Here is a 15,235-nt window from a genome sequence, read left to right as displayed (position 1 = left end):
CTGACTATTTTCAAGGCTCATCAAACTCATGGTCACACAAAGAGAAATGATATTTGCTATTCCATTTTTTTGATAATGACACTCCTCACTTCATTCAACAAATTTCACATTGTCCTTCCATGACTTTTAGCTATATACAGAAAAAACGCAGAGAAAGAGAGCAGTGCCATTTTTAAAGCAAATGAAGGCAGATTTCATATTTTCCAGTAAGGGTAAATATAAGAGGGTGGGCAGTTTTGGAGGAATCTACTTTCCTTGCATAGTTAACTAATTACCGTTGTTGGGTATTTGATTTCCAATGTTACAGTGATCACAAATGTATAAATTTTCTGAACCACCCATTTTAAACCAAATAGATCAGAGTGCTATGATCATTTTCCTGAAAAGATTTTTGGGCCACAATCTATCTACAGGGAGGACCACTAAATAAATGGCTTAGATCATTGAACTAAGCAAGCCCCGTTGCATGATGTATGTGCCCCATTTTCAATTACTTCTCCAAAGATGTGATTTGGGCTGCTTTGAGTTACGACCACTACAACAACTACTTTTTCACAGGGGGATAAATGAATATTTTACCCCCCATTTAGACCCTAATTAAAATATCAACTATATAGTAATTAAACAAAAAGGATATTATTTCAGATTATGAGATTTCTAAACCAAACATGTCTGCGCATTTCCATGAATGCTTTCAGATTGTCATGCAACAAGGAGGATCATTTGCAAGTTTCAGTAACAAAGTAGATGATAATCGGATACATAAAACACAAAACAACTCCACAATAAAATTATTTAGTGTTCAAAATAATAGCCTTAATGGCAATGCTCAGCACATAATTGTACAAATGTAACAGAACGCTCTCCACCAAAGGTTACCTTCCTTTAAAATACTCAAACCTTTTTTTTTCGAAAAATTCGGAATCTCTCAGTGCTTTGTAAAGCGTTGGAGGACATCAAAGTAGTCGGGGAAGGTTTTTCGGGTGCAACCTGGATCCTTAATGGTGACCGGAACACCTGCGCAGGCAGCGAGTGAAAATGCCATGGCCATTCTGTGATCATCATATGTGTCGATTGCCGTTACATTCAATTTCTCTGGCGGGGTGATAATACAGTAGTCTGGGCCTTCTTCCACCGTTGCGCCGAGCTAAAAAATGGCAAAAGAAAGCAAGAGCAAACGTCAATAGTAAGCAAAACTAAACTGTTTGCAAATGTGGAAGAGATCACCAATACCAACCTTTCTTAGTTCCGTGCAAATGGCAATCATTCGTTCAGTCTCCTTCACTCTCCAACTTGCCACTGATAATAAATCAAGTTTCAGTCAGAGTGGTTATTGAGAAATCATAGGAGACTTGTGAAACAACCAATTACTCGAAAAGCTTAAGCTGTTGAGTCGGTCTTATTTAGTCATTTATACTTCAACACTACCCCTCACGTGTGGCCCCTCTTCTTTTTTGTTTGGGTTAGCCATACATGAATTTTTTTTAATATCAAGGAGTTGTTGGGTTTTGAACCCAGGACCTGACCTGGGGCAATAGTTCTGATACCATGTGAAACAGCCAATTACTCCAAAAGCTTAACCTCTTAGAGTTGGTGTTATTTAGTCATTTATACTTCAACAGGACTGGTGAAGATTACTCAGATAGAAGATGTGGGTACCAAAAGAGAGTTAGCAATGATGCAATTGATTTTAGAAACATATTTTCTCACAACACCAGACTCACCATCTCTTATGGATGTTGGGCCATCAGCAAAAAGCGCGACAACAGCCAGAGTCATGGCAACATCAGGCATTTTGTTCATGTCGACATCAACGGCACGCAAGCGTTTCTTCTTGGAAGGATCTAGTGATGGACCCGTAACCGTTACACTGTTCTCAGTCCATGCAACTGTAGCCCCCATCTTCTCAAGTACTTCTGCAAATTTCACATCCCCCTGCAATTCAGGTAATGATATTACATGGCTCAGTTCACGAAATTACTAAAATTGATAATAGTGGTGCAACTTGGGTCAGGCTGGGTTGAGCTTTTGTTAAAAAAATGAATTGGAATCAACTCGAACCCGACCCAATTTTATGGTAAAAGCTCAACCCAAATTTCCAAATATCGACGTGAGTTGCACCCCTAATTGATAAGGCTTCAGAAATGGCTATCTATTGTTACCTGTAAACTGCTAGTCCCACAACCTTCCACGGTAATGGTGCCACCTGTGACTGCAGCACCGGCTAGGAAATAGCTAGCGCTTGATGCATCGCCTTCTACGTAAGCTTTACCAGGTGACCTGTTAGAATTGTTCATTTTTATTACGGAGATTAGATTTGTCAAGAAATTCCTTTCCTGGTTCACCAAACATGCAGAGAGTGATGAAATTGTTATCATATCAAGCTTACTTGTACTTCTGACCACCCCTAATCAAGAATCTGTCCCAGCCACCATCATGCTCCACGGAAACCCCATAGCGTTCCATCAATTTGAGCGTCATCTCAACATAAGGAATAGAAATTAGCTTGTCGGCTATCACGATTTCCACATCTCCTAGAGCCAAAGGAGCTGACATGAGCAACGCGGTCAGGTATTGACTACTGACAGATCCAGAGAGTGTTACCTGCAAACAGAAATGAGAAGTGTGCATTAAGAATCATCAAGTGATTAGATGAACTTGGATGGCATTCCAAATTACTTGGCAATTCATAGATATAAGCAGCAATTTTTTTAGAAAGAATCTAATAAAGAAGTTTTCAACATATCACAGAGGAAAAGCTTAAGCAAAATGCAAGAAATAGATTTGCAAAAAAAATCATATGGAGAAAGATGAACTTCACTTTCTTTGGATCTGATTTTATTTTATTTTTTGATGACGTAGGGTATCCCCACCCCATTTAGGGCAGGACTAATCCCTACGGATGTACGCAAACCACGTCCATCGGGTAAGCCCGTGAGATTTGAACTCACGTTTATGTCTATAGGGAGCAAACCCATGACACCAGCCGACATGCCAGGGATGCGGAAATCGGTCTTCCAACCATCTGATGACGTTTAGGGAATCCCCCTTCACTATGAGAGATCATGGTCCTTGAGCCAAATTTACCATACAAGTGAAATTCCAAGTTCCAACTAGACTTTTGATGTGTTTTTTGGAAGAAAGCATGCCTTTTAGGCAGACTTAGTCAACTTTTATACAAAGAAGCAAAATATGAAAGCATAAATTAAATTAACCATTCAGAAAAAGAAAGAAAGCATAAATTAAACCTAAGAAGAGTTTATTACTCAATAAAAATGCATGTGATAGACCATGTGAATTGGGACGGCAAAGCCATGACAAAAAGCTAATCAAATCATCACAGAGAAATTTACTGCAACAAACAACCTCATGTTGACGGTAACGGAGTGACCCTTAAAAGAGGGGCACAACTACTGGTAGAAGTTTGATTCCTTGTGCCTAACATATCCTGTTGCCACCTCCCAAGCCTTTCGGAGAGAGTTGCAGATGGATGAAACGTGCTTCACCGAGTTTCCTAAGTTGTGGCAAAGATAGGCACGCATGATCAAAATATTGCTAAGACGAGATCATCTACCACTAGTCTTCAGCCAAAGGGATCAGTTTGACCTGGGCTCAAATCAGACTTCGCGGAGCAATGCATGGTTGTATGAACTTTTGAAGGTCAATAGGTGAATAACAGACAATTTCCAAAACATCTAGGATATAACCATAAACATTCAGGAAGAAAGCTTCGGCATTGCTCCCTGTAGCTCCCAGGTCCAGCAAGAAACTCAACTCCTAAGTCCTAATTCAGGCAACTCTACTGAAGAGTAGGTTAGCGACAGAAGAATAGTTGGGGGAACCGAGGCAATAATAAGAGTGGAACAAAAGGTGTAAGAGGTTAGACCATCTTCAAAAAAAAATATTCTTTCATTTTCTGCTAGGTAAGTTGGGATTGAACTGAACATACAACCTCAAGGTTCTTCCAATAGATTGACCTATGTGCTCAAATCCCAATCTCCAATGTTGCCTTCTAAAGGAAAATAGTCAAAGTAACCATTCAAAAGTAACCATTCAAAAAAAAAATATCAAAGTAAAAGTGGCATGCTGGTTGTAAGGCATTCCAAACTGTGGTAAGCGAAAGCATAAGACTCAAGGTTGTGAAACGTAAGGTCCGATATTTAATTGGACCATACCCGGTTGCCAGTACCTATAGCTAAAGTGAAAGGAGATTGCATTCATTTAACTCAGCTACTATATATATCACTAGTTAATTTTCAACCTTATGTGAAAATATTTCTTTTCGTTTCAAGTACAGAATAGAGGTCAAAGTGGTGTATATGGAAGCAATAATTTAATGAAAGAAAAACATTAGTTTAATGAAGAATTCAACAAGGCAAGACAACAACACTACCTACAAGTAATAGAAAAACCAAAAGGATATATCATCTTCATGATTTCCCGCCATTCAAAACAAAAGTAAAAGTAGCACTTCAACATAAGGCTCACCTTTCCCCCGGGAAGGCCTCCATTTGCATTTACACGAACAGGAGGGCAATTAGTGCCCAGGAAACAATCAACATCAGCACCAAGCTGCTTCAAACCAGCAACCAAGTCCCCTATTGGCCGTTCTCTCATCCTTGGAACCCCATCAAGTATATAGCTAATACAAATAAGACATAAATGATTCAGTTTAAAGAGTATGACAAGATATGAAATAAATTTGTCAGCATTTCTTTGTTTACAAAACTATAGAATAGAAGACCATTCACCAAAAAAAAAAAAGAAGCTATAGCATAGAAGGACCTTGATTTTCCACCAGCAGCAGTCACAGCAGCGGTCAATGGACGCATAGCAGTCCCGGCATTCCCTAGGAAAAGTTGAATTTCCCCACTCGAATCCTTTCCCACTGGGAACTGTCCGCCACAACCTTGTACAATTGCTCTTTTCATTGCAACCTCTTCGTCCACATGTAGTCCAAGTGTTCTCAGTGCACCAAGCATATAATGGACATCCTCACTACTTAACAAGTTGTCAACAACTGTAGTTCCCTAATAAAATATTGAAAGAACCTTCAATGTCTATTCAGATTGTCTAAAAGTAATATCGTGAAAATAGAGATATAAAGATATGAAAAATGAATACACGAGGCATATACTATAAATAAAAGAAACACCAGTGCTTGGTTCATGGAATGCGACGTCTCCTTAAAGATCTTTGAAGAAGCTTTAGTGGAAAAACATGACTATGACGCAGAGATTCAAATCGTCATAAGATCAAGAAACAGAAACCATAATTCAAAATCTAATGTTTTTGGAAATGCACCATTATATACACCTTAAAAGATAATAGGAAGAAATTAAAAAAAGTAGAAAAATAAATAATTGTTTCTGAAATTATTCAGCTTAATAGACACTTGTTCAAGGTATACATTACAGATCAAGCATTGGCAGCATGTGCACCAGCTGGGAAAGTGTGATATGATAGAGTCAAGGAGTGTAACTAAAATCACACAAAAGGGCGACCAATAAGCCTAACCACTAACGTCAGTCAATAAGAAGTATGATCATCCAGGATGTACAAACTCATAAGAAAATGACCAAATTAATCAAATCAGTCATCTGTTACACAAGAAATAACATTAGATCCACATGCCCTATTGAATTCAATGGGCAAAATGCTTTTCAGATTGTAGTAACTTCTTTTATTACTTCATAACGAATATAAAAGCGTCAACTTTCACCTACACCTATTGATGAGCTTCGTGCCATCTAAGGTTTATGCTTACAATCTATGATTTGTGGACACAGACACAAGTCTCGTGTGTCGACACGGACACGGAGTGTTGGACACGGCAAACCCCCAAAATTTAGAAACGGGGACACGGCTAAACCACAGAAAAACCGGTAGGATACAATGAATATAATATTGAAGAGTTTGTTTAGAGGTTTTAGGTTTAGGAGAGGGAATATACCAATAAATATTAGTCAAAGAAGAGCTAAAAGAAGAGTCTATAATAAAAGAAGAATTAATGATAAAAGAAGTAAACACAATATTTAATAATAAAACAGAATATCACACTTGAAATGGTACAAAAATGTGTCGACACACCTACGTTAAATCAGACACTTATAGCAGTGCATTTACAAGTGTCGAAAGGAGTGCAACACGTGTGGACATGGGTGTCATGTCGGACACGGCATGACACGTGTATCGGCAATAAATTCAAAGTGTTGGCTAAATCATAGCTTACAATGCTAAAAAAGGGCACCAAAACTGCCACTTTTATTCGTATCAGTAATACAGTTCCAAGAAATTAGTTGCAAGCACAATTACTTGTATTTCCATCAACTAAAAAATATATTGGTATAATGAAAAGAACCACTACGAGATGTTTCAAGTCCAGATGCACTTGGCGACAGAGCAGTGCTCTGATGGAACTTAAAAGTTCTGAACCGGTCTTGGGAGATTCTATATCACTGCAAAAGCAGGAAGGATATGGCAGAAAGACCCCTCACTGACATTTAAAATCAAGTTAAAGCAAATATCGGAAAAGCCCACGAAGTCATTCAGTTTTATGAGTTAAAAACCCCACAAATCATTATGAACAAATTCCGAAAAATTACTCTAGAAAGGTTTTAAGAAATTCCAAAATTGGGTTCAGTTACAAGGTAAACTTTTAATTTTCCAACATTAACCAACTCAACTATCAAACTTGATTATACTAAAAATAAACTATCAAACTTGATTCTACTAAAAATGCCAAAATTCACCAGTCGCATTCTATCAATCTTTGTCAGAATAATATCTGAATTACATGCATGCAAAATCAACTAACAACCCAAAACGTGCAATTCCATATAATCCACATATTATAAGAAAAAGAAAAGAAAACAGTGTAGATCTGGTTGAGCAAGCAAAGTAAAAGGAAAACCATTTTCCCTAGGCCCTGTTTGGATTGCAAGAAAAACGTTTCTGATAGAATTTTTTTCTAGGAATTTTTTTTTTTCTTTCCACAATTTCGAAGGAAATGATAAGGAAAACCATTTTCCCTGGGCCCTGTTTGGATTGCAAGAAAAACGTTTCTGATAAAAAAAATTTCTAGGAATTTTTTCTTTCTTTCCACAATTTCGAGGGAAATGATATGATTATGGTTAGTTTACAATGGGATTATCATAAACTGAAGGCAGCACTAAGTAAAATATATATATGGTTGGTCCAAATGATATTTTCAACATGTAAAGTAGGAACTTTTAGAAATATTTTTCCTTTCCAAACTTCTCCAGAAAATTCCTGCAACCCAAACAGGGCCTAATATGCCCAAAAAAAAAAACATATGAATTCCAAAAACAACCCAATTTACCCAACACAATTTATGAATCCTGATCAAATTCGAAAATAAAAAAGATAGAACAATCAAGGGAAAGCAAAATTCACCTCGGATAATGCTGCAAGAAGGAGAATTCGATTGGAAAGAGACTTAGAACCAGGAAGCTTAACAGTTCCTGAGATCTCCTTGATTGGTTGCAACACGATCTCCGGCACGGCCCGCGGCTTTTCGGCGGTGGCTAGAGAACCCAAAACCCTAACAGATATCTGAGAAAGAGAATGCCCATGAATTCTCCTTTCAGTCCTCAGACCCCCAAAACCCACAACTTTAGCTTCTGATCCTACCCACAAAGAAGAAAAGGGTTTGGGTTTGTTCTGGGTTTTGCTATGGTGTGCTGGGAAATGGCCGTTATTCAGGCCCTTGGCCATGCTAACTTGCGCCATCTCTGTTCTCTCTGAAATAAAACGTGTTTCAGAGAATAGGAAAAAGTTGGGGGGAGAATGAAGGGGGTTGAGTTTTGGGGGTTGGTTAGTTATCAATTTGCTCTTCTTACCAAACCCACCAGCCAAAAAAAAAGAGGGATGCGCACGTTAAGGGTTTGAAAATAAAAGAGAAGAATGCTCTGCTCCTAGTGCCGTCGTTCAAACTTGAAAGTTCCCAACAACCCGGGTGCGCAGGTTAGTGAAGAGGGTAAAGAAGTCTTTTGGAATTTAGATGGATCCTCACCTAACCCCCATTTTTGGGGTTTGGTGGGTTTGGACTTGAGAATGATTTGCCTTTTGTTTGGCTACTGTTATGCTCACCTTGATTTTTTTTACCGATCCTCACCTGATTTTTGAACTTGGTTAAACCCCATTTTTTGACTTCTCACTTAGATAGAAAATCAAAAGTCAGAGTTTACTCTGGCCTTGTTGTTTTCATAGTTGGCCACCATATAATTTCTCTATGTTCACCTACATGAAAAAAGATTTTGTTTCTTGGTGGTTTTGTTTTCACTGAAGTAAAATAAATTTTACACCCTTTTTTTCCACATAAAATTTGGTGGAAATTGGAAAAAATGGGTACACTCCTTGGATTCCCACATATTTCTGCAAAGGGAATTGCTACATGTCTCCATTCACGAGGTGGTTGGTCTGACATGCGACAGACCAGCTGCGAAATGCCTTTTGAGATGGACCCTAGCAAATCCCTTCTGCAAATTATTTTTCTCCACAAAGTTTCCTTCCCAAAATGCCATAGTCACTTGCCTGCGAGGGATTAGTTCTTTGTCGCAAAATTTTCCATCCCTGCTTGGTTGCCAAAAGTCTAGAAGAAAGGTAGGGTTTTGATGGAATTTGGAATCATTCCATGTTGGAATGGCTTTTAAGGGTAGAAAATGGCAATTGACCTGTTTTCAGATACAATAATTGCTTTTTTGCCCATGTGCCACTCATCTGGCACTCATGTCCCTCATTTGAGATTTTATTAATCTTGGTTACAATTCAATTAGCCTTAATGAGTGATTTTATATAACACTCAAAGGTTAAACATAGAAAGAGATAAACATAACCAAGGCAAGACATAAATCTAGAAATCCTACCTACTAAGATTAGCCTAATTGCTAATTTAATCTAGCTACCTAATATAGCTAGGTTACCCCATTCAAGCCACTTGCCTAATCTACTATAAAGATGATCCAATAGTGAGATCTACACTAAATTCAACGATTGGATCTTACAAATTCTAACACCTCATTCTCAAATCCAAATCAAATTCTACCAAAAACAGGTAGATTTTTTGTAGAAGAATAGTGGAAAAGGTCTTTTTTTTTTGGGCGCTGATTACCCCCCCACACACACACGACTGGCTAACGTTTTCCCACCATTTGACCTCTCTCTCTCTCTCCACACACACACACACACAACAGGAACAGTTAGTGGGCCCAACAGAAACCGTTGGTGGAATGGTGGGCCCATCTTTGAACAACGTAGGACCCGCCCATACCACATCATAGGATAATCCAAACCGTCCATTATGGGCCAAAAACATAAATAGGTTGCGTCCCAAAATTTTATTTCCATAGGCTAATCCTAGCCCTTCGATCTAAATAGAAACTACATCTTATGCAACCTCTATAGATTGTAGGGTTGTGATCATCCCACGTAAATGATTTTTGGGGCACAACCTATTTACATTGTGGCCCATCAAATGGACGGCTCGGATCATCCTATGGTCTGGACGGCACACTTCATTTTCAAAAATATGGGTGGGGCCTAAATTGGTATGAACCACACCATAGGATGATCCAAACCATGGACGGCTTGGATCATCCTATGTTGTGGACGGTACTCTTCAATTTGAAAAATATCGGTGGGGCCTACGATTGGGCCTTAATGTTAGTGTACGACCAACTCCATAGGATTATCCAAACCATGGACGGCTTGGATCATCCTATGTTGTGGACGGGCCTTAATGTTACTGTACGACCACAGGATGATCCAAACCATTCATTTGATGGGCCAACCCCTTTGGGGGCACAACCCATTTACGTTATGGCCCATCAAATGGACGGCTCAGATCATCATATGGTCTGGACGGTACACTTCATTTTCAAAAATATGGGTGGGGCCTAAATTGTGCCTTAATGTTACTGTACGAACCACACCATAGGATGATCCAAACCATGGACGGCTTGGATCATCCTATGTTGTGGACGGTACGCTTCAATTTGAAAAATATCGGTGGGGCCTATGATTGGGCCTTAATGTTACTGTACGACCAACTCCACAGGATTATCCAAACCATGAACGGCTTGGATCGTCCTATGTTGTGGACGGGCCTTAATGTTACTTTACGACCAACGCCATAGAATGATCCAAACCATTCATTTGATGGGCCACAATGTAAATAGGTTGTGCCCCAAAAATCATTTCCATAGGATGATCACAACCCTACAATCTATAGAGGTTGCATAAGATGTAGTTTCTATTTAGATCGGAGGGCTAGGATCAACCTATGGAAATGATATTTTGGGACGCAACCTATTTACGTTTATGGCCCATCAAATGGACGGTTTGGATTATCCTATGGTGTGGTATGGGTGGGGCCTACGTTGTTCAAAGATGGGCCCACCATTCCACCAACGGTTTCTGTTGGGCCCACCAACTGTTCCTATTGTGTGTGTGGAGAGAGAGAGAGAGAGAGAGAGAGAGAGAGAGAGAGAGAGAGAGAGAGAGAGAGAGAGAGAGAGAGGTCAAATGGTGGGAAAGTGACATATACGTTAAATCCTAACGTTTAACGTTAGCCAGCCGTCAAGGGGGGGAAAATAGCCGTCAAGGGGGGGGGGGGGAGAATATCAGCGCCCTTTTTTTATTTTATGATTAGTGGTGGAAAAGGTCCTGTCTTTTCTGTCTCTCCTATTTATCTTTTCACTCTCTATATTGGTAATGACACCCTTACCTTTTCTACTACTCTTCGAGAGGACTGGTGTTCAACCGAACAATACTTACCACTATTCCCTAATCGGTAATTCTACACAAATCAAATGCTTGTCGCATCCCCTTTGACTTCTTATTCTACTACTCTCGAGCCATCCCCGCACAATCAAACATAGCCATTTCACCAAGTACTTGAGCCTTTTACTTTCCAACTTCTGTTCTCACACAAGACAGGCTCTATTAATACCAAACTTGCGACTCCCTTTTATTCCTTAAATAAGTGGTATACCCTCTCTGTCATGTGTATCACACCTGCATCGCTTGTACCATGCACTAGTTGCGAGGATAGGCATGCTCAACGTTACTGAGCCCTACTAGATTAATTTAACTAAAAAATTGCAATTATCAATGCAAGTAAAGGGTGCCTTTCTCTTTTAGTTTTCCCTTTCTTCATGTTTCTATTGGTTTTTTTAACCCATCCTTTCGCGCTGCCGATGTGGAATTGCAAAATCCCCCAGTATATTATGAACTGCGGTTTGATTAAAAACTATTTGAAATGGGCCCAAGCCCAATTAAAACTACAGTTACCCGTGAAAGATAACACATGCATATAAATTAGAAGGAAGACATTGATAAAATCTCTGACTTACATCCACCTCCTCGAGTCTAAGACAATGTGGACAGAGAAGATGAGCTTCACCCATCATACTCATCTTCTCACGAGGAAGAGGCCATGGTTGAAAGGAGCAGGGAGTGCACAGGGTAAAAGGACACCCTACTAATTGTTGTTTGTGAGAGATGAAAAGGAGCGTTTTTCTGTCTCACTTTCTTGTCTTCCTCCTCTTCTTCCACAGTTCTACAAGAAAGTGAAAGGAGAGTGTCAAGACCCAATCAACTTCATCTTTCATTCTACCGTACACACGATGTCTGAGGTTCTGATCTGACAATTACTGCAGCACGACTTCTCCAAAAGCTTAAGCTATTGGAGTAATGTGTTATTTATCTTTTACACTTTAACACTCCCCCGCACGTGTCACGTGTGGCTCACTTGGCAAACACGTGATACATGTGGTCAAACTTTAGTCGGACCATCGCATGTGGATTTTTGCTATCCGGGAGGTTTTGAACTCGGGACCTTTGGCTCTGATACCATGTTAACTTACCAACTTCTCCAAAAGCTAGAAAGGCGTTATTTATATTTTACACTTTAACATGTGAAACGACCAATTACTCCAAAGCTTAAGCCATTGGAGGAGTTATTAAATCTTTTTATACTTTTAACACTCCCTCTCACGTGTGGCCCCCTTTCTAGGGTTGGCCTACACATGGAACATGTGGCTCGTCTTTCCCGGAAAAAAAGTCGGGTCAGGTTGAGTTGTCCCAACCTGGGTTGGGTTAGGTTTGGCCTCAACCGGGTCCAATCCGACCCGAGTTGCACCCCTAGATAAATCATATCAATACGTGCATGCTTTTCACTTTCAACAGCCTGAAAGAACGACGATCCATAACGAATCCCTGATCTTATTGTTGAGATCAAAGAATTATGTTTGAAGACTCTTTTTACATGGTGCAATCTAGGGTTGCAAATTGGGTCGGGTCGGATTGAGTTTTTGGTAAAAAAGTGAATTGGATTCAACCCGAGTTTGACCCAAATTTAAGGTAAAACCACAACCCGAATATCTTTTCAGAAAAATGATAATAAAAAACTTGATGGAGATGATTCATTAGGTGGTTCATGGTTGACACATATCCTAACAAGTCAGAGGAGGCGGTTACCTTAGGTGAGAGTGTGGTCGGTGGAGACTGGGGTATTAAATCTCAACCATTGATCCTGAAATTAATTGACCTAACTAACATTAATTCCACTAACCTCCTTTTTCCTCATTAAATCTCTCTCTCTCTCTCTCTCTCTCTCTCTCTCTTGATCATCTACAACCCTATTTTGAAAGGTAATCTTAAAAATTCTTAGTAAAAGTTAAAATGCTTGTAACATACCTCGCAAAGCATGTGCCAATGTGGACCGTAAGGAGACCACCCCACACTCTCACCACCATACGTTAGAACTCGGGGTGCAACCAGCACGTCACGGTTGGCAAAGGTGGTGTCATGGTCTTTGAGCACCTCTTTTGCCACTGTTGATGAACTCACTACCACACAGGGGTGATGCCAGAAATTTTGCACAAGGGGGGCAAAAATTATAGTAATTTTTTTATCTATCTTAAACTTAAGATAGAAAAAATTTCTATCTGAAATTTTGCACGGGGGGCAAAAATTATAGTAAATTTTGCACAAAAAAGGGAGATAAAAATGGTAAAATTAAAATTTTAAACTTATTTTCTATCTTAGGGATGATTGGAAAGGGGGCATATTTTTTTAAAAAAGGGGTAAAGATAAAAAAATATTAAAACATGAAGGTATATTTTTTTTTTCCAAAAAATTAAGGGGGGCAATTGCCCCCCTTTCCTCTCATGTGGCATCGCCCCTGGAGTACCACACAGAGCTTACTTCCAACTCGGAGGCTCATTATTGGACCATAGATTCGAGCTAATTTGGCAAAGTAGCGATGAAGTTCCTAGTCCATAAACAAAAGGTTCCCAACCAAGGGCAAGCCTCGAGGCCCTGGTGGTAATTCTACGCTTCCCTGCTTCCCTCTTTCCATTTCTTGATTAAACTAATATGCCAGGCAATTACTAGCACTGCAATTGAAACTGTGAGAATTGCTACTGCTAATTCGTCTTTAGGATTAAGGATCACCCACCACCATGAATAGTACCCTTGGAAATGGAGCCAATAATTTTATCAAAAGGATCAGAGTTAGCCATTTTTTTTTCTTTTTGCGGGAATTACGAAGAAAAGAGGATAGAAAGGGATCAGAAGGAAAGGGATAAGACAAAGAGGTAGTTCGATATGGGGTCAAGAAAGTATCATTACAAAGCTCAGACAGTCAAGAGATATTATTCAATTGGGAAATGATTTCTGCGCTCAAGTGTTTTGATAAACATGCGCTCCACTTGTATGTATGTCGTGTAGTATTTAAAGGGATGTAAGAGGATATTACGGTTCTCAAAAAGCTCTTAAAGCCCTTTAAATACTACACGACAAACAAGTGGAGCGCATGTTTATCAAAACACTTGAGCGTAAATAGAATCGAAAAAGCCAAACATCACCTACCCGACAGTCCATTTCATAAAGGTGTCGCAGCTGGAGCTGTTGGGGGTTCCACCCAAAAGCAAAGATCCCACATAGGAAATGTGGGGAGATGTGGATGGGCTTATAGGGGCTTAGACACCCTCTCCTTAAAGAGGGTGAAGCCAAGAATTTACACTTGGGGCTTGGGGGGCTAATTTACACTTGGCTGATGTATTCATCGAGTAATAGTCCTATAATTCTGATGGGTTACCAAAAGGGCCTAATTGGAAGGTGCCGTTTGGATACACGGGGTTTTTAGTTTGAAAACAGTGTAGAAGAGGGGTCATCATCAAGCTGTTGTATGCTGTCCTAACATCGTTTCTTGGATTTTAAGTGAGAAATTCAGGTTTTAAAAATCTCTCCTGCATCCTAAGATTTCTAAAACCTGAAAATATGAGAGGATCAGCTACTCTGGCGGAAAGAAGGGCGAGAAGTAAAAAACGATGGCTGGTCTGCTGCTTCTCTTGTCTCTTAGCTACAATTTTGAAGAAATCCCTGATTCTAAAATCTACGTATTAACGGCCCCGAAGTGTTTTTCCAAATCAAAGGCGAAAGGTTTCGAGTCTTTGTATTAAGATGGATGAATTTGGCGGTGCAAGTTGGAGGCCAACTCAATGGACACGTTATTGCAGCTGAATCAATGAACAAGATCGGATTGGAATGGTCATCTGATCGACACAACCATCCATTAGAAGTGGTCGTCCGATTGGAACAACCATCCATTAGATGTTATATTCTCTCCTAAATTAGTCCCAACTTTGATAGCCTAACTAATTCAAGTGGCTTAAAAGAACGGGGACAAGGAAAACGGAACCCAACCAAGAACTGTTTTTCTGCAGACTTTTGAAATGATTTTCTTGCCTTATTATTGTTCTTGCAGATTTATGGATTGGTTGCCTTCCACAGGTTGAATTTGGGTCGTGATCGATCTGGTTTTTCCGATATCTTCACGCCTATCTAGGTCGCATTCCGACAATGCGTGGTCTGAAGAAAAGTTCGGAATGAATGGATTGTGGTAAGGTGAATGCAATGGGAATGGTGGTCGGTTATGGGGTTGTGGGAGAGGGAGAGGGAGATAGAGATAGAGATAGAGATAGAGATGAAGTGGGGTTATGGAAAAAATAGATGCAGGGGGTGCGTGGGTGGTGTGTTCGGTTATGGAGGAGAAGTGAGACCCACTATACCACCATCTCTCACGCCTCTTGGCAAAACTGTTCCAAGAGTATTACCACCCACATATTAAATTTGATAAGGACACAATTTCAAGGTAATAATAATAATACATCTCAATTGATAAGGATACCCCATCTCAAGAAATAAC

The 15,235-nt window shown here is 39.7% G+C and overlaps 1 protein-coding gene across 1 annotated transcript; it reads right to left on the bottom strand.

The window, feature by feature from the left end:
- Window positions 1-719: 719 nt before the first annotated feature.
- LOC143885054 (3-phosphoshikimate 1-carboxyvinyltransferase 2-like) lies at window positions 720-7,926 on the bottom strand. The gene is made up of 8 exons (XM_077389009.1): window positions 7,417-7,926; window positions 4,786-5,030; window positions 4,489-4,642; window positions 2,390-2,604; window positions 2,163-2,280; window positions 1,725-1,935; window positions 1,238-1,299; window positions 720-1,147 (listed from the first exon to the last, which is right to left on the bottom strand). Exons 1-8 carry the CDS (start codon window positions 7,750-7,752, stop codon window positions 929-931), a joined length of 1,560 nt encoding a protein of 519 aa, XP_077245124.1. The 5' UTR covers window positions 7,753-7,926; the 3' UTR covers window positions 720-928.
- Window positions 7,927-15,235: the final 7,309 nt, after the last annotated feature.

This window comes from Tasmannia lanceolata, unplaced genomic scaffold, assembly GCF_043159265.1.
Source record: "Tasmannia lanceolata isolate RefF3 unplaced genomic scaffold, GAP_Taslan_0.1 ptg000008l, whole genome shotgun sequence".
Classification (NCBI taxonomy): Eukaryota; Viridiplantae; Streptophyta; class Magnoliopsida; order Canellales; family Winteraceae; genus Tasmannia; species Tasmannia lanceolata.
This window is presented reverse-complemented; position numbering and strand designations above follow the sequence as displayed.

Coding starts and splice junctions, on each gene's coding strand:
- LOC143885054 (XM_077389009.1), bottom strand. CDS start 7,752: ATGGCGCAAGTTAGCATGGCCAAGGGCCTGAATAACGGCCATTTCCCA. Junction 5,031..7,416: donor TTCTTGCAGCATTATCCGAG/GTGAATTTTGCT, acceptor ATATTTTATTAG/GGAACTACAGTTGTTGACAA. Junction 1,936..2,162: donor GTGGGACTAGCAGTTTACAG/GTAACAATAGAT, acceptor CCTGAATTGCAG/GGGGATGTGAAATTTGCAGA.